General features: G+C 41.0%; 2 protein-coding genes across 4 annotated transcripts in view; one reads left to right on the top strand and one right to left on the bottom strand.

Annotated features, from left to right (window-relative positions):
* Nucleotides 1-26,717, top strand: part of HECA (hdc homolog, cell cycle regulator) — a 79,090-nt gene that overhangs the window by 45,067 nt on the left and 7,306 nt on the right. The gene's annotated exons all lie outside the window — the stretch shown is intronic.
* The window catches only part of TXLNB (taxilin beta), a 34,623-nt gene that overhangs the window by 4,962 nt on the left and 2,944 nt on the right, over nucleotides 1-26,717 (bottom strand). Inside the window, exons 2-7 of one of the 2 annotated variants that reach the window (XM_084514688.1) lie at nucleotides 23,409-23,840; nucleotides 21,415-21,506; nucleotides 16,201-16,371; nucleotides 9,547-9,741; nucleotides 7,755-7,874; nucleotides 2,471-2,545 (exon numbers count right to left, since the gene is read on the bottom strand). In XM_084514688.1, coding sequence (XP_084370814.1) covers nucleotides 2,471-2,545; nucleotides 7,755-7,874; nucleotides 9,547-9,741; nucleotides 16,201-16,371; nucleotides 21,415-21,506; nucleotides 23,409-23,826 — 1,071 coding nt within the window. In that variant the 5' untranslated portion in view covers nucleotides 23,827-23,840. The remainder of the gene's footprint in view (nucleotides 1-2,470; nucleotides 2,546-7,754; nucleotides 7,875-9,546; nucleotides 9,742-16,200; nucleotides 16,372-21,414; nucleotides 21,507-23,408; nucleotides 23,841-26,717) is intronic. The other variant, XM_084514689.1, reaches the window with a different exon arrangement.

Genomic DNA, 26,717 nt, shown 5'->3' with positions numbered 1-26,717 from the left:
TGGGGTGGGAGGCAGCCCAGAGCCCTTGTCTTGAAAAAGCTCACCTCAGTTCTGTCTCTGCTTTTCCCTCCCAACTTTCACCTATTGTTTAATTAGATAAAAAAACCTGTCAGGTTTGAACAGGGCCAGCTCTGATCTCAGCTGGGGCCCTAGGCAGTACCAGGGCACAAAGAATAGCTGCTGCACTTTAAATTTGAATAATAAATGAATGAATGTTTTTACAGTGGCTGGGAGCAGGCCAAGGGAGCTGTCTCTTACAGGAGCGTGCACTCACGCTCCATGGTCTGGAAGACAAGGGCCAAGCAGCAGATGAGGACCCCTCCAGCCCTTTTGTGAGGTTCGTGGGCAGAGCAGAGGGAGCACTGCTGCAAGGGGCAGCTGGTGAGCACATGGCTTCAGGAAATGGTGGTGTTTGCACGTTTCCATGCTCTGAGGCTGACCCTGGTATGTTGCTACAGTGAGGGCTCCCCTTCATCTCCTTCACATTCCTCTCAGCTGACATACTGCTGTAGTTGTGTTATGCTGGCTACCAAAACTGGAAGGCCTTGGCTGACTTTTATCGTCTTGCCTTGTTTCAAAACATGATGCTAAAGAAGTCCACATAAGCAATGTTCCTGGGGAGGGTGTGCATCTTCTGGGAGGTGCCACCACAGTTTGGGTGTATTCCTTGAGCTGGCGCCAATGCCCTGCAACCATTTGGAGGGCTGGATTCGGCTGTCTCAAACATGTTGTGCTGACCAGAGACAGGACTGCATGAAGCTGTTGTCCTCAGGTTCCCTTCAGCTCAAGGAAGAACAGGGTGTTCCATCACCTCCTCTACGCTGGAGTGTTATCTCACTCAGCACAGCAGGCAGCAAGAGCTATATTAGGGCTTCTAATTGCCTCATTGACCAGGATCTTCTCATAAAGTCCATGCAGTCATTTCTCTATTGGTTGTTTCATGCTGTTTGCATCAAGGAGCTCTTTGTGTTTTTTCTGTTCTGCACCTGTACAGCACCTTGCACAATGGTGTCTGGTCCGTGTGGGAGGCCCTTTGGTGCTGCCAGGCTGTAAATAATGCTAATTATTGTTATTATTCCCAGTAATTCCAAATGGAGGCTGCTGTGTAAGTGACAGAGTGTGCATGCGTGAACAGAACACCTAACTGCATGTTTCATTTCAGCAAGTGAACCCCTTAATTTTCATCTAAACAGGTCTTCAAGGGGCACATGTATTATCAACGCCTTTGCACACTTGTTTGACTGGATTTTTTCTAAAAACGATTTTACCATTTCAAATGTATGCTTAATATACTGTTTTTTATCGATATGTTCACCTTCATTAAACTGGCTACAGAGGTCTGCCTGCATGCAAAACTCTTTTTAGTTGACCATAAAAGTTTAATTAAAACCACTCTGAGAAAATCGGGACTGTGTTTGGGACTGACGCAGCCAGAGGCCTTTGAGGTTTGATTGCAGAACCTGTCCAATTGGTGTCAGCAGCAGTTCACCTGATATCCTTCGGTGTGCTACCTGCTTATCTTAGCCTTTGGAACACTACATAAAGGACAACATATTTCCGGGTTGTCATTTTAACAGTAGCCCATCTTGACTGATCAACAGGTAGGAGTTAGATTATCTACAAGAGCTAAACTTGAACAATTTAGCAGTATGCTGAACTGCGAGCAAGGGCTTTGAAAGTACTTGCTGGTGGGTGAGGAGCTGAGTGGCTGCAGGACTGACTGCCCCAAAACTCTGCTGGGAGGGACCATCCTCACAGATATGTAGATGAAGATAAGAATCCATGACAGTTCCTGTAAGTGCAGGAAAATCTACTGGTGCTGTCTTGGTTTGTTGTGAAAGTCTGTCATATCACCTAGCTTTCTCATTTGTATTCAAGGTTGAATTACTGCATTGCTTTTAAAGTGAAGGGGGGGAACTTTTTTCTACCTATTGCCTGTCTTTTGCTCCAGCCTGACTTTTAATATAATTTGGGGAAGTCACGCTATTTTATTGAATGTTTCAGAATCTAAGTACTGAAAGCCTAGAAGCTCCTTTGTATAAACCCTCTGTATGCAAAGTTCAAGCTAAAGTTAATGAAAACTCTGCTGTCACACCCCCATCCAGAAAAGCGCATAGCACATCAGCTCGTTTGGTAGATATGTTCCAGTATATGCTCGTACCTCAGTGCTTTGCTGGTTAGAAGCATGCCTGAAGGATAGTTCTGGTAAATAATCAAGCCAAGGCACCCACATTGTTGTGGGGTTTAACACTGTAAACACTCATAAGTACCACAACATGATCTGCAGCATGGGACATTGCCTTAGAGTCAGCTTGAAAATAACCTGTTGCCTTCACTGTAGCCTGCGTGATGTCAAATGAGACTAGAAGGAATACACAGAAAACAGTTTGTATACTTTACCTGAAATGTGTCTCATGGGCTAAAAGTGGGCAAACAAAGGCACACCATGCAATCACCTCTCCTACGTCACCTGTGCCTGCAGGACAGTCTCTTGTTCCTTTAACATTTTGGCCTGGAGCTTCCATTCTGCAGCTTGGTTCAGGAGCTGTGTTTTGGGCAACAGAGAGAAAATTGTTAGATCCCTGTTTTTTCAGCTGAAAATCCTCAGCCTCCAGCTACATATGCTTCTGTTGCTGCTACCTTGGTAAGGAATAATTTAACTCTCAGATGAATGTAGGAAGAGGCGACAGGCAAGATCGAATATTTATTGCTATCCTCAGGAGAGGAACGGGGCATTTTGTTAGAAAAGACATGTCTGAATATTAGTTTAAAAACTGCTTGGAATGAAGCGTGTAGTACAGTATGCTCTAAGAAGTATGGTATTTAAGCATATCTTCATGTGACCTGTAGAGTGTGGTTATGACACCTTCTGGCATTGTCATTTTAGCATGGCTCAGGCTAAATTTCAGCTCTCCTGTGAATGGTAGACTCCTTTTTGCAATAATGATCAAGACTTAGCATACAGATGTGGTCAAAGTCAGGCATGTCTCAAAAAATCTGCTAGCTTCCAGAAAGGGAATGCACAGTAAATGTCATGCAAAATCAAGCTCTGGTGTCTGTTATCTTACAGCTCCATTTGCATTGACATGCCATCAGCAGAAACTCCCAGCTGAGGGTGATAAATGCCTCACTTAGATCAAGGAGGCAGCCCAAGAAGAGTTTGATTGCAGTTTCATCCCTGGCAGCTCCTGGGAAGGTGTTATTTTCCCAGGCATTAGCAAATCTTCAAGGCATTAGCAAAATGACATTGGGACATGTAGACTGCACATTGGAGGTTCAGCTGAGGGTGAATGAATTGTAGGAAAAGGTGTATGGACACTTCTACAGGTTGCAGTTTGGAATCAGCACTTCCAAACGATTCTAACAATTGGTTTATTTGAACCCAGGGAACATTTATTGAAGTGTTAAAGAAACTTCTAGTGCCTAACAATCATGTATACAGTGTTACTTTTACTGGTTAGGCTAAATGTATTTCAGGAAAAAAAAATGCTAATGATAGCTTGAGAAATGAAATATAAACAATTTCATTTGCCACGGCATTTTCTTCTGTTGGACTAAATTGTACCATTTAAAATGGCACAGTTGGGCTTTGAAAATATATTGAAAATTACTTTATAAGTCAATAGAACCCACTCGTACTGGAAGGGAAAGGTGAGTAGAACCACATGCAGAAAATGTATTTGATCCTAGTAAGAACCTTGATTCTAAATATTTAGTTAGAAATAACACATGTAAACTACTTGAATGTCACCTGGCAAAAGGGCTGAGGATGTATGCTATAAATGCTGATTAAACAATATAATGACTTCTCTCCTTCTCCAGCTATTTGTGGCACAGAAACTGAATTACACTTGTTGCATATATATACATATAAATACGTAAGCTGTAAAAGATCCATTTTCTCCATCCATTTGGCCTTTTGATTCAGAACCACTGAATTATAAGCATCTACAATTTTGAGAATAAGAATGATTTGCAGCTTACCCATGCATTGTATGAAGAAATACCATGTGCTGTTAGTTTTATATTTGCCTCTTAATTATTATTTTAAGAATTTAATTTAATGTTTGTTTCAATTGAGGTAAGTCAAATTCTGAGTTTAGATCTTGTGGGCTAAAATTTCAAGATTTCAAATAGGTCATGTCAGCATGTCCTAGCTATTAAAATGATGTGATAGGAAGAGGCCTAGGTTAAGTGGGTCTCAGCATTTGTTTTTGTGGGAGGATGTTCCTTGCACATAAAAATATTTTTTAAAGTTTGAATGAAATCTGTATTTTTAAGTTTCAGGTTTCTGTGATACCTACTTGGTGATTTTTTTTTTTTTTTAATTTTATTTTCATTTGAGGATTTATAGGGTGTCTGGGTCGAATGTTTATTGGAAAGTTCTTTGAAGCTCTTCAGAGCTACCCAGTCTCCAGGACAGTCAATGCTTCCAAGAACTTGGCTTTTATTTGTATTCCTTAAATCTTGTCTTAAATCTTATCTTGTGTGCCTGGGATAATGAAGAGGTCTTGTCTCCCCTGCCATGTCTTCTGCCACAGTATGATAGATGTGAGATGGGCAGAGAAAGCAAAGTTGCTTCTTTTGCCTACTAATGAAATATTTCTTCTCCACTATTGACCCACATAGCTTCTGTAGCTAGTTAAAATCCAAGAGTTAATAAACTCTTCTGTAAGGGAAGCAAGCCACAGAGAGGTTTGCTCAAATTAATGTGCACTCTTATGCAGCTTGGGGTCATCTACAAACACCAAGCTGAGAGAAACTGCACCAGGAGAACTGACACATTTATTAATTGGCTATGAAGTGGTAACAAGGAGGCTGAAGTATAAAGAAATGATTAAATACTGCATGTGGTGTTTACAAAACAGAACTTCTGTGAAGCCTGGTGTTGTTAGACTGTATCATTAGAGCTACAATAGCTGCTGGAGACTCAGGCAGTCACATCATGCTCTGGTCTGAAAGAGACAGTCCCCAGGAACACACATTCTCACTTAATGACATGGACCTAGGGGCTGGTTTAGTGAAAATTAGGTTTCCCTTTTTTTTGGTGCCAGATTTTGCACTATTCCGATTATGTAGAAATCTGATCATTGCCTTCCAGTCACACGCTTGAAGGCCACAGATGCTTTAAACTGCAGTTAGCTACAAAACAAAGTTTGCTTTACAAGTGCTAAAAATGTCTTGTATGTCAAGGAAGTCCCAGGTAGTGCTGACCAGTAATGGGATGATACTAAAACTGCATCTTTAGGTCAGGCTGACCGTTTGTGAAGGCCACACAGCAAAACAAATGATTGCTGCTTACTCAGGGAATCACATTCTTGTTGCATGTGAAGAATGAATTGTGTGAGAATGAGTCAATCTGCCTGTTGAGCTGTGATATCCAGAGGCTGCAGGAGAGGACATCTCTCCCTGAATGAGGTAAAGGAATTTTTTATAAGAGCAAAGATTCCTACATGGAAGAACTGCACAGAAAAACATCAAAGTGAGCCTCTAAGGAGAAATCAAATTGATAAAACAGTATAAAAATTCTCATTTAAAGATATTTGCAAAGTCCTGCAGCAAACTGATGCAGAAGGATGTCAAAAAAAAGGTATGCAGAGAACTGTTATGTACAGGATGCTGGAGTGCAGCAAGGCTCTGACTGCACATTTGAGCTGAAGAGAGAGCAAGCTAATGAAAGGACTCAGTCAAAAACACCTTAATTTCATATATATATATATGTATATATATATATATGTGTATATATATATATTCATACCCCCACATGATAGCTGGGTGGGTGGGAGTAAGAGCTCAGCAGTATGACTGAGGGGGTGAATGTGTAGGCTAGCTCTCAGTGCTGGGCTACCTGTGATGAATTTTGACATACTGGTCATGCCTTGTCTCATGGCATGGCTTTTGGCCAGTCACTTAAGTTTTCCAGCTAAAGCTACCTTGCTCTGAGGTGATGTTAGTAATATATCACCAAGCTACCTCAAAGGCAGAGTTTTGAGCATTAGCTTGGAAAGTATGAAAAAAAATCTTTGAACACAGTGCATATAATTATACACCCACTACTTAAAGTCTTTGTATCTTGTTTTCGAACCTGTTATTTCATAGGTGCTAGTCATACATTCAGCACAGCCACAAAGGAAATCTCCCACTCCCAAATGTAGATGAATAAAACGCAGAGGGAAGATTTGGCTACAATCAGGGCCAGGCACTGTAGCAGACAGCAGCAAAGCTCATATTCTCTGAGGCACTGCAAGAATGGTCATTGGTACAAGGCTGTGTTTGTGAACTTTCCACAAGGTCACTCTGTCTTTTGGATTTTATTTTATTTTTTCAATATTTGAAATCTGGGACTTGGTAGCAAAACTCATAGTGGCAGTAGTAAAGTAAGCCCAACTTTGCCTTGTCATTTTGAAGGATTTCTTAGAAATGTTCCCTGGGGTTTGAACCTGCTTAGGATGAACTGTCATGAATTAAATTTTGGACTTTGGCTTTAAATAGACCCCACAGTGAAAGGGCACTCAGCTGGACCATACATTGTCATGCAGAGACGTGTATGTGCACCCGGAGAAGTCCCAGCTCCTCTTCCCCCTCAGTTTTTTAGCTGGCAGTAGCGTTTGAGCAGGAGTGGGTGTCCCAGCCACAAGATCCGTGCAGAGAAAGAGGATAAAATCTCTTATGAACAACTTTTGGTGAGAGGTGTTTGCTATGTTTCCCTTGTGTGCTGTCCACAGGGCTTAGAGCCCCACAGTTTCATCCACATTTTACGGCATTTTGGCTATGCTTGTACTAATGTATCTCTTTTCTGACAAAAAAAAAAAAGGAATAAATATTCCTTCAGAGCTCTCTAATGCAGCTCCTGAGCTAGCTACAGGACTGGTAAGGACTAAAGGTTTCCTCAAGCTGCTGAGAGCCTGATGCTCCCCTGTACGTAGCCTCAGCTGCTGCCACCACAGAGAAAATGATCTGGGTGCCAGTGGTGAATGCTGGTAGATGTTAGAATTACTGTGAAAATACCAGGCAGCCTGAGGAAGTGAGTTTTGGTCTGCCTCAGGCACAAGACATGTGAGGCCAGGGAGGGGTGTCCTCCCCCTGTTCCAGCTGTGCCTGTGGGGACATCCTGCCTAGAGCTGCTCTTTGCTGTCCCCCTACCAGAGGTGTCCCTCCACCAGGCAGGGAGGAGCAGCAAATGAGTCTGTGAAATGAACCTGGGCTCTACTGGACAGACCAATGTGGGGAGGGAGCCTCTGCAGGAGAGAAGGGGGCCCTGATGCTCCCGTGGTCTCTTCCATTGGCAAAACCAGACCCACAGGAGGGCGTCTGGGGAGGCTGAGTCTGGGGTGGGTACCAGCCTTCTGCTGATTTAATCACATGTCCTTGTTCTTCTTGTTCTTGTTTAAATGTGCTCATTCACCATGTGAGGAGCTGGAGCATCCAATATCAGAGCCGTTTGGAAACTAATGGCATCATCTGACACAACATCATGATGAATCAACTGTGCAGTAGCGATGAGTTAGCTGGAGCAGACTGTGCTCTAACCTGCTGCTCACAGTTTGTTTCAAAGGCTGTAAACACTGCTGAAAGCAGTCTTTCAGAGGCTGTTCTTTTACATCAAGCACTAACAATAGCATTAAAAACTTCTCTTGTGTTTCTCTACTACTGTGTCACAGCTTTGACCTGAAGAACTGATACATTAGTGGAATATCATGCAGGGCTCTTTTTGGCCTGAAGCTAGATAAAAGACAAGTTAGTGAGATAGTTACATATTCCTTTTCTTTCTGGTGTCGCTCCTCTGCTTCCTTCATCATTTCCTGAGACTGCTCCAACTTGGCATCCACCAATTTCTGTTGAAGTTCCCTGTGCTTGAATATTTTATCAAGGTGCTGTAAGAAAATAAATTCTGCTGAATGTGCGGGCTTAGTTATGTACACAGACCTTCGTGCTCATGCATGTACAGCTATCTACCGGAACAAGACAAGACAAAAATATTGCAAAACAGGAAGACTCCCAACCCACTGCAGTTACAAAAAAGCTGTGGTGCTGATAAGAAAAAAACTGTGCCAGAATTTGCATAGGAAGGGAAATGTGTTTACATGATCTATTTTGATTTGTAACAAAAAAAAGAAAAGGGGAGGGGAAGAGAGAGAGAGAGAAAGAAAAGCCTCAGCATCTTTGCCAGTTTTATGATCTAAATATAAAGTCATCAATATATTCCAATATGATTAAAGATAAAATAATTGGCCATCAATAATTAACATGCAAGGAATGGACTTTTTTGGAGCTGCTAAGGGGCCAGTCGATCTAAATCACCGTGCAGATAAATGTGTAGACACATTGCACCTGCAGTACTTGGGAGTGTATGCACATCTCCTACTGCCCTCTCTGTAAACACATGCCCTGTACATCTCATTTGCTCTGTCCTCACATGCATAATGTGGGTTCGGAGGGCTTGGATAAAGTGGGTGAGTGGGGATGTGGAAGAGATCAGACCTGATGAACCATAGGTCTCCTGTGGCCTGTAAAACTTCTGGCTCCATGGTGACCTTCAGGAGGTAAGTGTTGCTGATAGCCCTCCTAACTTGTGCTGCATTTAAATAAGACTAAATATTCTGAGCACATCCCTCTGCTTTACATTTTCCTTTTATAGAAACCACAAGACAGGAATGTACATTCCCTTCGTTCAACATAAGGCTTCATACAAGATGCAACAGATTTAGAAATGAGTGTATTTTATCGGGCATTCCAGACTGTAAAGACAGGTTACTTATGTTTTATTCAGCATGATAATGTTGTCTGGTTGCACTGAGACTCACAATCAACACATTTAGAAACAATAAAAAGACCCACTGTGATATGTGTTAGCATTTTCATAAAATCAAAACAAAAATAGTAGCTTGGGACTTTTCCAGAGTTTTTTTTTGTTTTGGTTTGTTTTTTTTTTTGGTGTCAAAATTATCTGACCTACTCTAATATTTACATTTAATGCAATTTTTCATCTGTCTGTTATCTGCTAGTTTTTATGGTAAACATTGTTCCTGCAAAGAAGGATATATTCCAAAGCAAAGGGCCCCTCACTCTCTTTTGTTATTAATTTTCTGCTTCTAGGAAGAGTGGAAGCATTCAAACCAGGACTCTTCTCATCAACCTGTGTCTTGGGGGATCAGAAGTGCATCTGGCATACCAGTGGACCAGACTGCAAAAAGATGGTGCTCAGTGGGGACTTGGGGGGTCTTGGGGAAGCTGTGAGTGGGCTGGGGTGCAGCTTAGCAGGTACCCTGCTGCTTGGGCACATTCATCCCTCTTCCCACCCATCATAGGCAAAGATGCTGTGGGTGCTGCAGGCAGGGTGCTGGTCTGGACAACTCTTCACCCACGTTCACCATATGGGATCCCACTGGCTCATTGCATGCATAGTCCCAATCAGACTGCAAAGCACAGTGGAAGTCGCCCATGAGATACCCAAGCGATATCATGCAGGGGGACAGGTTGGCAATGCGTTCTGCTTTCCTCTGGGAAGCTGGGTTTGCTGCCTGTCTCCGTGGGTGTTGTGCTCACCTCTTCCCGCAGCTCATACTGGTCAATGATGCTTTTCAGCTTCTCTGCCAGCTCTGTGTTCTCCTGGCAGAGCTTCATGTTCCTCTCACTTTGCTGCTCGATCTGAGCCTGGATTTCACTCAGCGTGCCCTGGAAATGATTAGTAATTTCTTTCCTCTTCTCATCTTCCTCCCGTGCCCTCTGAATCGTTTCCTCCTGTTAAATGGGAGAGAAGGCAGTAATGTAAGATGCATAACAAGCAGTTCCAAAAAGATACTGTTTCAGAGTAGCATAACGCTATTCTTTGAAGGGTTTATACATCTTTGCATTCCTCTTTGGAGATTTTCTTGCTTTCATGTGCTCCAGCATTAGGCATGATTCTAAATTTACAGAGCAAATTATACAGCAGTCTTGAAAAAATTACAGAACTAAGAATTTGCATTTATAAAGATGGATGTAGAACAGAGTTTCAGATCAAAGTGATCCTGGAAAAGGGGACGTTCATGCATGTCTTAATTCATGACACTGTAGCACAGCTTTTGCTTTGGAAGATATTTTGTGGAAGTAGTCAAAAGCTCTTTTATCAGAATGCTTTTTGATTGAATTATGAATTCACCCTTTAAAATGCCTCCATTTAACTAGAAACCCTCATATCAAATTTAAGGAATTTGGTATTTCCATTTATTAAGAGGAATTCCTCATTTTCTGTAGAATCCCTCCCCATTCCTCACATTTCCCACCCTTGCTTTCTAAGTGTCACTAATATTGGGATGAACTTACTAGGTGGTGGAATCAAGGAAAGCTTGTGGGCTAGTTCTTAGAGAGTCAAAGTAGAGAATCAGAATTTGTCTTGGAGAAAGATTGATGGATTATGTTTTAACCAACGGTTGAAATTCTGTTTTGAATTTCTCTTTATATATAAAAGAGAATGTGGAAAGAATCTAGATTCTTTGCTTTCAATGAAGAACTGTGCACAAGTTTTATTTCCTTTTACCCGTTTGCTTCCAGGGCAGTGTGCCCTTCTGAGGAATGTAATCCTCATATGCAGTGGCAAGTACAATATCTACTGTCATTACGAATCATGCCAGAACCATTTTAAGAAACCTCTCCACAGCATGCAAATGGTATACTCTAATAAAGTTTCAATTGGTGTAGTCATTTACATAAAAATCTCTGATAACACTACATATGAATATTTTCTGTAAATAGATCTGAAGAAGGCTTTCACTAACTCTAATGAAGTATAATTTATATCACAAATGTGACATAAAAGGTGTTGGTTCAGGTCCTGCTCTTAAAGTAAGTTGAATACCAAGTGACCCAATTTCTGCTTAACATGCAAATCACAAGACTGATCTTGAAAAACTCCAGCTCAAGGTAGAGGACGTTTGTCCTTTTGCTGCCAGGAAGCAATAAAGATGACAGTGCTTTGGATGACAGGAGGAAACTGTTGGAGCTATGTGTGATAATAGTACGGTAGTGGACAGAAATCACTATAAAACCCAGTTGTACTCTGAATTTTACAAAAGAACATGCATGTGTGTTCACTAACAGTGTAAAACATAGTGTGAGCAAAGAACTCTTAAGGGGAGGAAAGAATGACAGAGGGAGCTGGGAAAATGGCTGAGAGGTTTCCTGGTTTAATACCTAGGGTGGAAATTGAACACACAAAAAATACAGAGCAAGATGAAAGAGAAATTCTCTAATTTTTATTTTTAGAAATTGGTAAGAATGATTTTTAGTTATCCTGAAATATTTTGCTTGATGAGAATTTGAGCTGTGTTCTGTTTGTAGTTTCTTTTTGTTTAACTCTTTCAAGGATGATTTTAGAACAGAAATGCTGTTCCAAAATAGAGAGTTTAAAATGCTACTTAGAAAGTGTTTTAAAACAACAGTTTTAGCATTCCCAGAAATATATTTATATATATATCTATATGTCATCCTTTTTAATCTTGTTTGAAACTTTTATTCTTGTTTGAAACTTTGCCAAATTGAACTTGAATTCCTTGATGGGTTTAGTCAGAACTCCGTTTTACCTTTAATACACTGTTAAAAAAACTGCTCATGGCTCTTTCTTCTCCATTGCATAGGTACAGCTCTGAGCAGGGAGAAGACTGACCAGGTGCCTCCACTTCAAGTAGTCAAATGCAAGAGTGAAAAACTGAACGTGTTTGGAGTCCTATTCCTGTGGCTTCAAAACTCCCTTCCCCCAAAATACTTCATTGTTTCAATGGACCAAACAGTGTTATAACAGTGTCACTGCTGTGATTTAAAGCTCACTGGAGTAATAAATCCATCTGAATATAAAATAAAAAAATGGTGTCTTGCACATAAGTCACACTGAACGGCTCTGTTACAAGGTGAAATGAGACATCCTAAGAGTAGCAATCATGCAAATATTTAGAAAAAGAAAAGTGCATGTGTTACGCAGAAGATCTTATTTTCTGCTCATCTTTTTTTTTTTTTTTTTTTTTTTTTTCTGAGTAGAATAATTATACAGAGAACAGAGAGAATACAAATGTTCATGGTTATAAATGCTGAGAATGAAGGTGCATTTTGTTGCTGGGCAGCAAATTTCTCTTGACCTCGTCTCCTTTGCAGAACAAGCCTATGGGGGCTGGGGTGTGCCCTGGTGAGTTCCTCAGAGTCCCTGTACCAAGGAACAAAAGCCCTCTGTGCCTGATGCTATGCCATACCACGGAGCTGCCTGTGATGCTGCTGCTCCCGTCTGATGCTAGACTGTTGCCTGGGCCTGAAGTAATACAGGTTCAGCTTCAGAGGTTTGTCAGCAGTACTGAAAATACCATGGGAATAGTGATGAGTGGTGGAGGTGTCTACTTTACCACTGAGCCTTTACTAGCTGTGAAAGCTGAAGGCTGAGGTTGCACCGGAGCCAGGGAGGGGTCTGGATGCCCATGCAGCCCTGCTCTCCTGCCAGGTCCCCTTCACACACCTCACACTGACAGACTCCGAGTCATCAGCATCACAAAGATTTTATTGTCACAAGGCCACAGCTGTTTCTTTAGACCTGGCCCCCTTTTTTTTTCTTTTTTCATTTTTCTTTTTCCAGTAGGTTCCTTAGTCCTTCCCATTTCAAGACTCCATACATACTGCAAAGTAAAATCCTTGTAAAAGTAAGGTTGTCCCCTGATGGAAGATAGAAGACTGCCCTCCATCCAGTGTTATTTCTGCCACAGCTGAATTAGCTGCACACAGTCTGGAGCTCCTGCCCTGCTTGGTTATATGGAGCAGAGATGAGAGCATTTGGGGTGGTGACTTCTCAGCATCACCACAGTGAATTCATAATGTGTGAACCACACTCCTGAACTCTCTGTTTATTTCTTTTAACAGTTTTAAATTAAGCATTCGGTTTTAGTGAGGGGGGGGGGGTGGGGGGGGGGTAAAGGGGGAAAGCATTGTAAATTCTTTTTAGATTTCTGGTTGCAGAAGACTATTTCCAGCCACTAACTATTGTTTCTTTCCCTCTGCCCTTTCTTAATCTTTGTACTCTGTATCCACCCTGCTCCTGCACTGCTATCACTCTCATGTGTTTTACTGCTAACAATGTAAAAATGCATTGAACAAAACCTTGTAAAATTAAGGCAAGGATATTTTTGCATTTTGGGATTTAACACTGGAATGTGAAATAATTTGCAAATAGAAGGGCAATGTTATCTCTGGTCCTCATCTCTCTCTAGGGCAAATCAAGACAACTGTTAGCCTGCTGAAGCCATATCAGCAGAGATGATGTGAGTGCAGACTCCTCATTTTCAGTGAACTGCTCTCCCCACTCTCAGGCAGCATGGTCTGAGCCTTAGGTCTGCAGTTTGGAGCCGAGCCCATAATCAAAACTGTTGATTGTTGTGACATTTGTATGAAAGTCACTGCTTAATGCTGGTAGCAGGAAGGACAAGGGACCTGAGTTATGTGACTACAAGACACTAAGTAGCCACCAGACTGTCAGCTAATTGGCAGAACACTAACACAATGCAGAGAAATGAGATGCTATTGCTCTTAGCAGAGCTATTCTCCACTGCAGTGGGAATATGTTGTTACTTCACGAACATTTATTTTGCTTTTCTTGGAGGGAGAATTAAACATCTGTTTTCTGCTGTGAGCTGTAACTGCGAGGAAATAATCTGAATAGCTGGACTGTAAGTAAGTGAAATTTTGAGGCCAGTATCTAATACTAACCAGAAATTCTCTTCTCTGATCTGCACTGTGGATTTTCAGCACAGCTCCGCATTGCATATTCATCACCACTTGGCTGCACCAATCTCCAATTAATGGGAGTTCCACACACCAGATGAGTGAAGACGACATTTACATGACATGATGTGCATATAATGTACCACATGGCAAGTCAGAGGATATTCGTGATCTGGATAGGCCAGGCTTCTCCTTTGCTCTTAAAATGACACAATCTCCAACAATTTTTATTTTCTATTCCTTTGGAACATAATCAGAAAAGCTAATTCCAAATGTTAAAAAAAAAATATGAATCAGCTTCTCCATCCTGATAAAGCCAAAATAAAAATTCCTTAAGCATGGGTTTTTAAAAATAACACACAATAGCCCTGTTTTGAGCCCACTCAATACAGTCATAAGCAAAAGAAAATTACACTCATTTAAATAAACAGAAGATGAGATTCTGGATATTCACAGATCTCCAGAAGCTAAAGCTTAAAGGCAGATATTCCAAGAATTGTGGTAAAATTGTTAGAGAGACAAAACCAAATAAATATATTGAATGTCTTTGTTTATTAATTTATTCTTAATGCATTCTGCAAATAAGTTTGTTATACTTTTTTTTTTTTTTTTTTTTTTTTTTTTTTTTTTTTTTTTAATGCTGAAGACACAAGAAACAGAGGAAAGCCAGTATTCAGTGTTTCTTAAAGGTTCTCCAGCTTCTTAGAAAGAAATGCCCAAAATTCAAGCACTTCTTCCTAAACTGAAATATCAGCTTAGGTACCTTTCCTGGCTCCCCTGGCTTAAGTACAAGGGAAAAAAATCAGAACTGAATGAATAATTGATGATTTTATTTAAGGGACTTAGTTGCAAAGCTGCAGCCCAACAAGTGGGAAGATGTTGGAAAGAGACTTTCCTAAATGTAAAGATGAAATGCATGGCGAACTATTTGTATGCAAAGAGAAAGAAAAACTGTTATTCTCTACTAGTGGGATTAATAAGCATATGATAGCTGGGAGATAGTGCAAGTCATTCAACAAAACCTGTTTCAGGTACGTTTTCTGAATATAATTAGTTTTTCCCTATACCTTTTTCCACTGATGGGCATATGATTTGATTGCTTTAGAAAACTCAGTTAAGTCTATACAGAGAGCTGTAGTCTTAAATCACTTTGAAATTGGTTTGTATTTTTGCTGAGAGATTTTGCCAAAGATGGTCTGGTACATCAGTGTGGATCGATACTGAGATACAGCTTAATATACACCAGGTTTGCTACAAATGATAGGCAAGAATTTATTTGACACTGACAGTTTTGAGCTACTGTAACTGAGCACACGGAGGTATGCTTCCTGTCTGTTAAACTACTTTACACCTACTCATGCATAGCTTGTGTTTAGACAAGGCTCTTTCCTCTAACAGATATATTCTTATCAACATATAGTAAAAGTTAAGGCTAGCCCCTGAACGCCCACTCCTGAGCTGGTGGAAGTGAATGAAAAACTATTACAGTTAATAGAGGTTATATCAGGTGAGGTTTTTGCTAAGAATTCATATGTTTTATTCTACTTGTAACTATACCTCCATAAAGGATTTTGAATAGAGCAAGCAGAGGCTTTTTGTATAACACTACTTTCACTAACATATTTTCAAAAGTAAAAAGAAAGATCACAACAGAAACATATATCTTGAACCTAGAACTTTTCAAGAACCATAATCAGATTATAAATTTCATATTTAAATGGCATGGTGCACCAAGGCAGATGTGGTATATGGATCCCAGCCTCTTGACACTCTTGAGGATTTCCTTTCTGAACTGGTGCTTGTAATCCAGACAACTTCCACAGTGTCAGCATCCTTGGTGTTTCTAGGCTTGATGTCTTGAGGAAAATGTCCTGACTGACAGACATCACAGATCACTTGAAAATGCCCAGGTACTCAAATAATATGAAAACAGCTGCTGGCCTTCTGTGAGTCCTGTACAGCAAATCTGGTGTTCATATAATTCTGGCCACACACCTGTATTCACATTTGCAGTCTCAGTGACTTAAGAAGGTGCCTTCTGGAAGACCCAGCTGCTACAGCTTAAAAAACACCCTTCCCCAGCTGCCTGCTCCACAGTTGGCCCTTCCATGCCAGCAAGTTGAAGCTGAGCTGAGAGCTGGGGCAACATGGACACTTCTTGCAGCTAGGGCTGGTGCTGGGTGACTGACCCTGTTGGGAGGGAGAGGGTGACCTGTCACAGCAAATTTGGCGTAGCTGATCTGTTGGCACTACTTATTTTTCCTGTGCTGGACTACCTGGTAACACCAGAACAGGTTACAGCTAATGTAGGTGAACTCAAAATCACAAGATCAGACTGGTTGAGGTTGGAAGGGACCTCTGGTGGTTACCTGGTTACATCACCCTGGTAAAGAAGGACCACCTGGAGACATGGTCCTGGGCATCTTTCCTCTCTCTGCTGGGCATCTTGGTAAGGCCAGCACTCACCTTGAGGTTTTTGTTGTGCCTCTGGAGCTCCCGGCACAGGCTCTCGAGTTTGCTGCGGGCAAGGATGGCTCGGCTGTGCTCACTCTGCAGCTGGTCCTTCTCCTTGGTGATCTGGGCCTGCCTCTTCTGCAGATACTTGAGCTGCTTCTGCTCAGCACGATGTTCTTCAAGCTGGGCAGGGGATGGGGGTTAAAACAGATGAAGAGGAAAGAAAAGAAAAATAATTTATTTGAAGGGCAGCTGTGAGATTTTATTTTTGTTTTAGTGTTAAGAACAAGAACAGTTGGTAGCTCTTAATGCAATGAGATTTCTCCAGATCATCAAGATAACTCACTAGTAGCTTGTCCTGTTTTGCAACTTCATGAAAAAGAAGTCCCCAGTTTTCCTAGATAACCAGAAAGCTGTTGAAAACAAAACAAAACAACAATGACAACAACAACAAAACAGCAGAAAAGGTGCTGGACACCAAGGATAGAGTCTGTGTGAGGGCTTTGCTGCTGTTGGAGGCAGAAGTCTTTTTGTGGTTTAATTCGTCAGGCAGCTAAACACAACACAGCTGTTCACTCACATTCCCCACAGTGGGATAGGGGAGAAAATTGAAAAATGCACAAACTTGTGGGTTGAGATAGGAACAGTTTCTTGTGAACCCCAGCCTCCTACCTGGCAGAACAGTATGAGAAGATGAAAAGTCCTTGACTTGTAAGTGCTGCTCAGCAACAACTGAAAACATTGGTGTGTTATCAGCATTAAATCCAAAACATGGCACCACACCAGTTACTAGGAAGACAATTAACTCTATCCCAGCTGAAATCAGGACAAAGCTCTTCAGGGAAGAGTTTTCCAGAACAAACTGCGGACACTTCCTCTTTGCCAGGCTTTTCTCACTTGCAGACATGTGGGAGTATCTGCCATTTATCCCCTCATGGGGGTGGCTTACAGTGAATCAAGCCTCTTTCCAGCTCTTTGGCTCCATGTAATTGCTGAGGAAGCTATGGACAGTCCATGCAGTTCACTTAGGAACTGTTTCTGTGGATGCATAGCTCCTGTGTTCCCGGAAGAGCTGGTGGGGAGAGTGACACTGAAGATAGGATGAGAGGGAGCAACAGCCTTGCTAATGGACTGGTCATTTCTTCTGATTCATGCCTATTATTGGAGAAATTTGCTGCACTACAAGTTAACCGTAACAGAAACGTCAAAGAACTGTTTCAATTCTGAAGCTTCTAAAGATTTCTTCTTCCATTCCAACCCACAGTAGCCCTCCTCTCTGTATTAAAGGCATGAATGCATTGAGACATTTCTAAAGTCCAGATGTTTTCCAGTTATTCACTAGCTGCAATATGCAAACTTTAATAATAATAGTTATTAGGATATATTATGTAATAATATGGTATCACTGGTATTAATTATTAATCCCAGTATGACTGGGAAAGTTTGTGAGTGCAGAGGAGCAATGTGCAGCTCAAACAAGGCAGACGACAGAAATAATATGTTGCACTTTCTCTGCCCAAGGATCTGTTTTCTGCAGATGTTCTGTAATTTATGCTTACAGTACAGAGCTCTGTGTATTATCAATCAAATCACAGCTAGTCATACCACAAACCAATGCAATCACCAGCTTGAAGTATATTTACAGTTTACGCTCAACTTTCAGCATGTGTTTTGTGTATTTTTACCCCAGAAGATTAGAATAGGGGCCTCTACATCTAATCAAGCTGCACTAGCTGAAGTAATTTTTCTAGTATTGTACGGGAAAAAAACAACTCTCTGTAATTAAGGCTGAGATTTGCTTTTTTTTTTTATAAGCTTGATTTTGGCCCCTTCCCCTTTCCTTATAAAAACACACACAAAATGTTATTTTTGCTTCATTTTGCATGTGCTGTCTGTGCTTAGCAGTTAATGCTTTGTCCAAATTTTAGATGATTCACTCAAGCTGTGCTTGAGGTAGGGGGCTTAGAATGAAACTGATCTTAATCATGATAGGAAAAGCCTTCCTAGCATTTTTTGTCCTTTTTTTTTTTTTTTTTTTTTTCCCCCCATAAAAATGACTTGCTGTAGAAAATTATGTTTGAAAGTTCTCAGAAATATCTAGGATATGACATTACTTTTGCACTGAAGAAGGATACTCACAAGTAAATAGGAATGACACAAGAGCACTAGAGGTTTTTTTTGTTGTTGTTGCTTTGTTTTTTTAATAATTGATGAAATATTAGCTAAAATTAACTTCAAATAGAAGAAATTCTGATTTTTGAAGGATGACATGGTTAGATGAACTCTCAGTTTAGGGGGAAAAAAAGTTTTATCTTGATCCTGCCGCAGACTGACAATACTTATGTCTATGTATTAGTGTATAATTGCTGCATACAGAACTTGAGAGACACTCAGGGCTTCTGAAAATAGGAAAGAATGAGGATTCTGCTCCAGAGATGGTGCTGAGTGAGCGCTTGCAGTGTGTGGGGCCAGTGCTTGAGAAAGGTGTGTGCTGCAGCGGTGGTGGAGATGACTTGGGCATTGGTTCTTCAACCCATGCAACACTGGCACAGGTTGCCCAGAGAAGCTGTGGATGCCCCATCCCTGGAGGTGTTCAAGGCCAGGCTGGATGAGGCCTTGGGCAACCTGGGCTGGTGGGAGGTGTCCATGCCCATGGCAGGTGGGTGGGAACTGGGTAATCTTTAAGGTCCCTTCCAACCCAAGCCATTCAATGATTCCATGAATTCTATAACAACTGTTTGTAGGCAAAAGCTAAAATGAAGCACAGTCTGCTCTACCAACACGAACCACTCTGACTACATCAGTATCAGTAAATAAAACCTTCTCTGGCAGAGAGTAGTGTGGTTCAGCTTGTGCCCAGGTGACTAAACTGCCTTTCCTCCCTGTCCCTGCAGGTATGGCTTTATTCACACCAGCACCCAAGCTATTCCCTGATGCTACCCATTTTCTCTTGTACTTATTGCTATACACCATGCTAGGGCTTATCCTAACAGTTAAATAGCATATAGCTGGGTGGCTGTGGGGACATGCTGCTACTACATTGGGTCCCCATGTATGAGCAGCATCTTCAGCCATAGCCACCAGCAGCACCACCTAATGCAGCCGAAGCCATTGCCAGCACCCGGCTCAGCCTGGCATGGCACTGCACTATCTCCAGAGCTGTGCTGCAGCAAGTGCTTCTGACACCACATGGTTCATTGGACCTGGAAGCTGATTCATCTGGAAAAGAACTCAGCAAAAGCAAAAAGTGACCTTCAGTGTGTGATGGGATTGGGAAAAAGGACAGAGTGGCAGCTACTAGTGCTGACTGCTAACAACCTGTTAACCACACTAGTTCCGCACTGTTCCTTAGCTGTGCTGAATAAGCAGTGGAAGGTTTTGTTTGTTTGTTTGTTTGTTTGTTTGTTTTTCAACAAGCTTTTAATTATATAAATTAAACAATTCATTTTAGTGATATTGCACAGAATATCAAAACTGAATACACAGTATTTTTGTTTTAGCACTATCCTCCTGCATGGATTATTGGCAATATGGGTTGTCTTTTATAAAGTATTCCATCAATGTTTGAATGCAGTGGAGAGTATATCACACAGAAAGTCTTATTTCAGTTAACCTGTTAGCATGAAGTCCCTTTAGGCAAGGGCTAAACTCTGAACTTCCAGAGCCCAATTTATGAAGTCAGGGAATTTTAGATTAAAAAAAAAAGGAAAGCTGAACTTCATATTATGATAAGACTTGAACACATCTGTGCATAAAACTGATTACAAAGTCAATGGCCTGTTTGGCACATTTTTCAGTGCTCAACAAAATGTAAAATGCTGCAGCCATTTCATTTGTAAGATTTCCATTGCTTATGATCATAGAGCCCTTTAACTACTGAGAAGAAAATCCTTCATCTGAAAATAACCCATCTCAAGCATGGAAAAAAACAGAGAAGGGGAGTTAAGTAGCTGGCATTATTACAGGGGTTCTATTATGGTGGCAGAGAATTTGACTGTTCATTTCACTGTTTTGGTTTCTCTGATGATTAGCTTCAGTTCCCTATTTTCTACTCTCTAACATTTTGTACTAAGCCTCATGCTGCTTTTTTGTTGATCAAATCACTGATACGTAATGTAAAGCAACACCTGCATGCAGGGGTATGCAAGGCACCTTGCAGAAGGGGAAGGTGGGAGCGCCAGCCATTCTGAGCTGCTGTGGGCTGGCAAACCAGAGCCTGAAAGCAGGGCTTGTGCTCATCTGCAGCACGTGGGTTGGTTTGGTGCTGTGAAACAGCTTCACATCTCTATTTTTCTTAACCTTGCAAATCTATCCTGTCTTTCTTAGCTATCTGGACATGTTAGCAGTGCTTGAGTGCCAGCTTGAAAGCTGTGCTATATGACTTGAGCCTATTGCATCCCTACTGCCTGCCAAAAAAAGGCAGTTTTAATATGATGTATGATGTATGTACAAGGAAAAGGAGGATTGTATTATTTTCAAAAGATGGTGATAGAGAAAAGGCTTTTTTTTTTTTTTTTTTTTCCTATGTTGAAATATCTAGGGTTTCAAAATTCATTGGCCTATTCCAATACCTGTTACATAAAGATTTGGTATTATATGAATTCCAGTGAATACTCTAGGGATGCATAAAATGAATATTTAGTCTAAAATAATCATGGATAATCTCTTAACAAAAACAGTTTCTACAACAGAAGAATCATACAGGCCTTGAAGAAGGAAGAGATGTGTAGAGGATTAGAATAAAATCATCTTCTCCTTGAAAAATGAATTATACTTACAGTATTAAAATATATATATATCAACTTATGAAAACTATATTAAGAATAATGGTGAATAAACAGATTTAACAAAGAGGTGTTTTTTGTTGTTGTTGTTATGGCTATAATCTCTCATTTAAGTGATGAACCTATGCCTTCAGTTAAGCTTAATTCTACCAGAATTGTTTACACAAATTTCCCTTTAAGTACGAATATACTGCCTCATCAACTTTTTAGCCCCTTCCAAATTTAACCCAAAGTCCAGCTTGTTTTCCTTACTTTTTACTTTTTTTTTTTTTTTTTTTCCTCCTTCTCACTCATAATTGGTTATTTAACATTATGACAATTATTTTTGGATAAAATTAACAGGAGAGATGCTACTACAATGTGAGGTTTGACCATGCTACATGGCATGTGTGTTTATACTTTCCTGTATAGAAAGTTATGAGAGGACCAGTGCTGTACTAACCAGCTCAGCATACTTCTTAAACAACAGGTCCAGCTTCTCCTCTGGGGTACTCAGCTTGTTCAAGCTTTGCATCAGCAGGGTAGCTTCCTTCCCTTAAAAAGAAAAAGAAAATATTTGATGGTAGATGTGGTTTGTACCTGATGTGCTGTCATGATTATTATTATTATTTTTTTTTTAATACATGAATCCGTAAAAACTCACAGTGTTTTGGAAGGAAAGGAACTGTTTTTGCTATGAATTTATTGTTTGTTCCCCTGTACAAAAAAGTATGCTGGAATTTTCTTCCATTTCAGACCTCAGCAATGTGCTGTCTTCTAGCAAAATCATCGGCAAGTAAAATGACTTTTTCCTGTGTAATCTGTTATTCATTTCATATTTTAGTAACGTGACTGGATCACACATATGGTACACTTGACTCAAATAGGATGCAAAGGGCCTGGCCCCAAAGATCTGTTTGCAGGAACAAACAGATAAAAGCTGGTGTACTCCTGTGCTGCTCAACCCATCAAAGATACAAGGAAGATTAAGTTAGGTACAGAGACTATGGTGCACATGGACAAAAACAGATAGTGGTGGGTATTGCTAACCAGGTGTGGGCTGTATGAGTGTGGTGTAAATTAGTTCCTTCACTTGGTATAGAGAATATGGATACCAGAGACAATGTATTCACAGTCCAATAACTATATTGGCATACATAGTTAAATCACCATGTAGCCACTTGGGTATTGCTTCAATGTTGATGCCATTGGTATTCATTTCAGCCCTCAGTGTGAGCTGGAGTTTGAACAGCACTTGGTCTTAGAATACAAAATGTCCCTGGCATCCCTTGGAGATGAGGATGGCTGTGGTGCAAAGGGTTTGGCTGAGCTTTTCCAAATGCACCTCTTTCCTGAAGGCTGTAAGGACAAATTGCTTTCCGTCTTAGGCTGGATCTGTTCTACTTGAAGTCTGGTGCAGTCCAGAGGTACTGCCTGTGGAGAAAACCCACAATTTCAGACTAAGTTCTCTCTACAGTTCTGGTATAACTAAATGTAAGCTAAAAACAATCCTGGATTGAAAACTGTTGCAAGTGGAGCTGGAGAACTGTGCTTTGATAGTGTTTCCACTCATCTTGGAGAGGTACCACTAAATGCACCAAAGCCAAGGTCATAGAAACAGGAACTTTATTTCTGCTGGATATTCAAGGAACTTGAAAAACAAAAACAAAAACAAAAGCAAAAACCTGTCCTCCTGTCCTGCGTTTAGTCCCTTTTCTGTAAGCACCTCCTGCAGTGAATTAGTAGGATTAGTCTACTGTTGGGTTTGAGTTTTCAAGCGTAAGAGAAGTATGAAGATCGGCAGAAGTTAAGTGTAGGAAGGTAAACAAATTACACATTTGCCAGACTGGGATGTAGCTACATTGCTCTCTAGTGGCTGTCCAGCAGAAAGGACAGATTTTACAAACACTTATTAAGACTTCTTTCTAGCTCAGCTAAGAGAATCCTGCAGTGGCCAAGGGGCTCAATGACTGTGAGAAGCACAGTGGCAGTGAGAAGACTGATGGAAGAAAAATAACCTGAGTGTGAAAGTGAATTTGTTCTGCAGATTCCCTCTTGACCACTCCATGTAGTAGCACTATTGGCAGTTATGAGCAGTGAGAAGTCATATCTGAGGAAGCAGGGGAAGAAATAAATGCACAAGGGCATAAACAAGAGATCAGATTTCTCTTTCTTCATGAAGCAGTTTTCTGCAGCGTGTCATCAGACTCACAGTTTTGGCTACTAGTTTGGGTGGCCTAGGAGTCATGTGATAAGATCCTCTTTGTAGGATTTATGTCATACAGCCTACTGCATTTTTTTTTTTTTTTTTGGGGGGGGGGGGGGGGTAATTATCAAATAGAAAAGAAGTTATAAAAATTACTGTCATTTTCAGGAGTAGCCAGAAGTCACTATCAGCCACAGTAGGTGGTTTTGTTTCTGTTTGCAGAAGGGCTATGTATGTATATAAGCACTTGCCTAGACCTTTCAGGATTTTCTTCTCCAGTTTTTGCTCCTTGCTAGTACTGGGCTCCTTTGCTCTAGAAGCATCTCCAGGAGCTGGCTTTTCTTTCTCACTTTCCTCATTTGCATCCTCATACTCGGCATCCTCCAGGCTGCCTGATTCTCCCTTCTCAGGCTTGTCAGTTACTGTTGCAGTGCTTTCCTTCTCCATCAGACTTGCTGCAGATCCATAGGTATTAATGATGTCCTCCAGCTGCCGGCTCAACTCCTCTGAGATATCACACACGGCCACCTCAGGACAGGTGTTTGGCTGGTCCATGGGGGCCTGGGGCTGTGAGCTGGGGACAGGTTTCTCCTTGCTTTGCCCCTGGACATCTAGTCTGGGTGAGGTGGGAGCTTGTGGCTGCTGCTCAGTGGACTGGTCATTCTCCATGCTTGGTGCAATACCTGATAAAAAGCAAACACAGAGTTAATTGAAAAACAGAGGAATTAGTCTTCCTGCTGATTACAAAGCTCAGCCAGGATGTGAGTGATTTGGTGTGGAATTTGGGAAGGCAGATCATCCTCTGGCTCTGGCTTGATGAATACATCACATTGAAACGAACCACCAAGGTGATTTACCTACAGGGACAAAAGCAAATTTTACACCTGCCAAGAAGAGAAGCCTGCCCAAAGCTAATACTGAAAAATCAAAACCTCTTGTTCCTGTTGCCAGTGATAAAGCACAAAATGGCACCAGAGCCATTCATACTACTTCCCTCCCTGAACATACTGTTTGCCACTTCCTTGTTTTTCTAGATTCTTATTTATTTATTTTTTTTTACCTGCTAGGCTGCCTACCCACATGGGCCTCTTCACATCATATTTGCATCAGTTTCATTTCCTGTTTCTTACCCATCAGCACATCTTAAATCAATAATCAGGAAAAAAGGAAGAGTTTAAATGAAACTAAAGAACTGAAAATTGTACTGTACTCTTCGAGGGCCCAGCATGGTGCTTGATCTATGAGTAGCCTGGTCTGGCACTGCCAAAGTACCAGCAATGAACAGTTCATAATAAGATAAACAACTATAAACCACTTTTCTCTTGTACTTGTGGTGTGCTGCTGACAGCTTGTCTGATAAGGTACAAAATACGAACTAAATAACAGGATTGTAAAAACAACCAGGTGTAACATGGGTTGATAATCTATGGTGGATTCTGGTGTGAATTTCACATAGTTAGCTCTGAATTTGCAACGGGAACTTTACATTTTCCTATCCCTTTGAGCACTGCAACTAGTACTTACTTCTGCTCAAATAAAGACTGTGCTAATTACTGCCATGAATCCTTTCTCTCTCTTTTACAGTCTGATTTTATTCCTCCTTGTAATGATATGATACATGATAGTGTCAGTCAGGTGGGTAGTAGAAGTCAGGTAGTGTCAGTCCCTGGTAGGGACTAACGAGAGGAAGATTGCTTTGTTTGTTCTGTTCCACTGTCTACGGTACTTTCTTGTTTTTGAAAAGACAAGTTGTTTAGAAAACATGGAACTGACAGAGAAGCATTTTGTTCCTTCTACAGTTGGCTGTAATGTATATTTTCTATGGTGTCTGAATTTCTGCAGCTTTCAGAATGATAAACAGTCGGCCAAAGGCAAAATAAGATGATAAGAGAGTTGTAATTTATTGTAATATATGACATGGTGTTTGTTATTAAACTCTCCCCAGTCAAAGAGATGCTTGGTATTGCAGTGATGACCGTTACTAAGGCAATATTTTTCAAGATTCAGTTGGTGAGCTATTTAATCAGGATAATGGATATGATATCCAAATATTATGTTTTGTCATCTCTAAAGCAATTAATTGTGGGACTATATTTGAAAGCTTTGAAGTGTGTATATTTGAAGCTCTGTGTGGGGCTCTGGATGGGCCTGAAAGCCAGTATATAAGGAACCATGACCTGACACAGGTAAAACACACCAGCAGCAATGGCTTGGGAAGGCAGATGGCCCCGATCTCGTGAATCCTGTCAGGCAGACGCATCTGATACCTTCCTTCCTACTTTTGTCATGGTTGTTATACTACCACAAAGTATTTGTAAAATCGTATCAGTCTGATTTGATATCCTGTTGACTTTAATTTACACTGAAAGATTAGACCCCACATGTGCAATTTAGGTAAGTAATTCCAGTTAGCAAGAATGTTAGACTAGAGTTTGTGATCTTATTTTAACTGGAGTTAATTGACTGTCAATTAATTCCAGTTCAGTAACATTATGGTAAATGCTAAGCTAGAATTTCCACAAAATATGTGTTTGTTTCTGACATGTTTACACTAATATTTACAATCTGTTCTCATTAATTTGAGCTAATTGGCAATTGGCAATCAAGCAGCTAGAAAAACTAGAATCATCAGCTCTTTCTTAGACAGAAAAAAAGTTTCATGAAGTACATTCCCAATCTAAACTAAGTAGTTTTGTAACATGTTCATCATGGAAGGAGAATTGGACCACTAAATGCTTAATTTCCAAATATGAATTTCTCTTATTCCTATCTCCCTCTCTTTGTAAGAAGGCACAGGTTGATGTTCCTGTGGTCAGGGCCCTGTGCATCCCTGAGGTCTTATTGGTGAAGTGAAGGAGGTTGGCTTTGTCCCAGCTCAGCTCTTCTTCACTAGGAGATCTTGCAAAGAAAGCCAGAAGACAGGACCTGCCCCTGCTTTCCCTCGGGACCTGCTTTTCAGCTGTGGCCATACCACTGCCCTCTCCATCGCAGTCAGGTCCCAGTGACATCCATGCCCATTTTGAACCTCCATTGGCTCCAGCCCTGGCCTGGACCCAGCACCAGAGCTTCCCAGCTGGCCAATGGACATGCCTTGTCACTGTGAATGTGTTGGTGGATTTGCAGGGTGTATCTGTCCCAGACCACCCCACAGACCCAATCCTGACGCTGACCTGCTGCCCCACATCCTGGCTCCTTGTGGGTGAAGTTCCAGTTCCCATCGACTATGTCATTGTTCTGGCTCCAAGCCCCTCCAAGTCCTAACTCATGAAGCAGTGCCGTCTGGCTTAAGTTTTCCTCCTAAGAGAACCACTAAGTCTGCCTACAAACACAGTAGGCTCTAAATCAACAACAGTGATCAAGTTATAAACGGTGTTTCTCAGTAATAAATGAAATGTGGGTGAGTTGAAGAGAAACTTGATGTTTAAAACCAAGGACACAAGTTATTTAAAGGTTGGCCTCACAGGAAATCTTTCCTAATATAATCTATATCATTCCTGACTAGAAGGGGATTCATTATAATCAGTCTCTGAAGCCACGGCAATTTACAGTTGCTGAGGTTT

This window comes from Aythya ferina (genome assembly GCF_964211825.1).
Source record: "Aythya ferina genome assembly, chromosome: 3".
NCBI lineage: Eukaryota > Metazoa > Chordata > Aves > Anseriformes > Anatidae > Aythya > Aythya ferina.
Note: the sequence above shows the minus strand (reverse complement) of the source record. Positions and strands in the feature narration are given on the sequence as shown.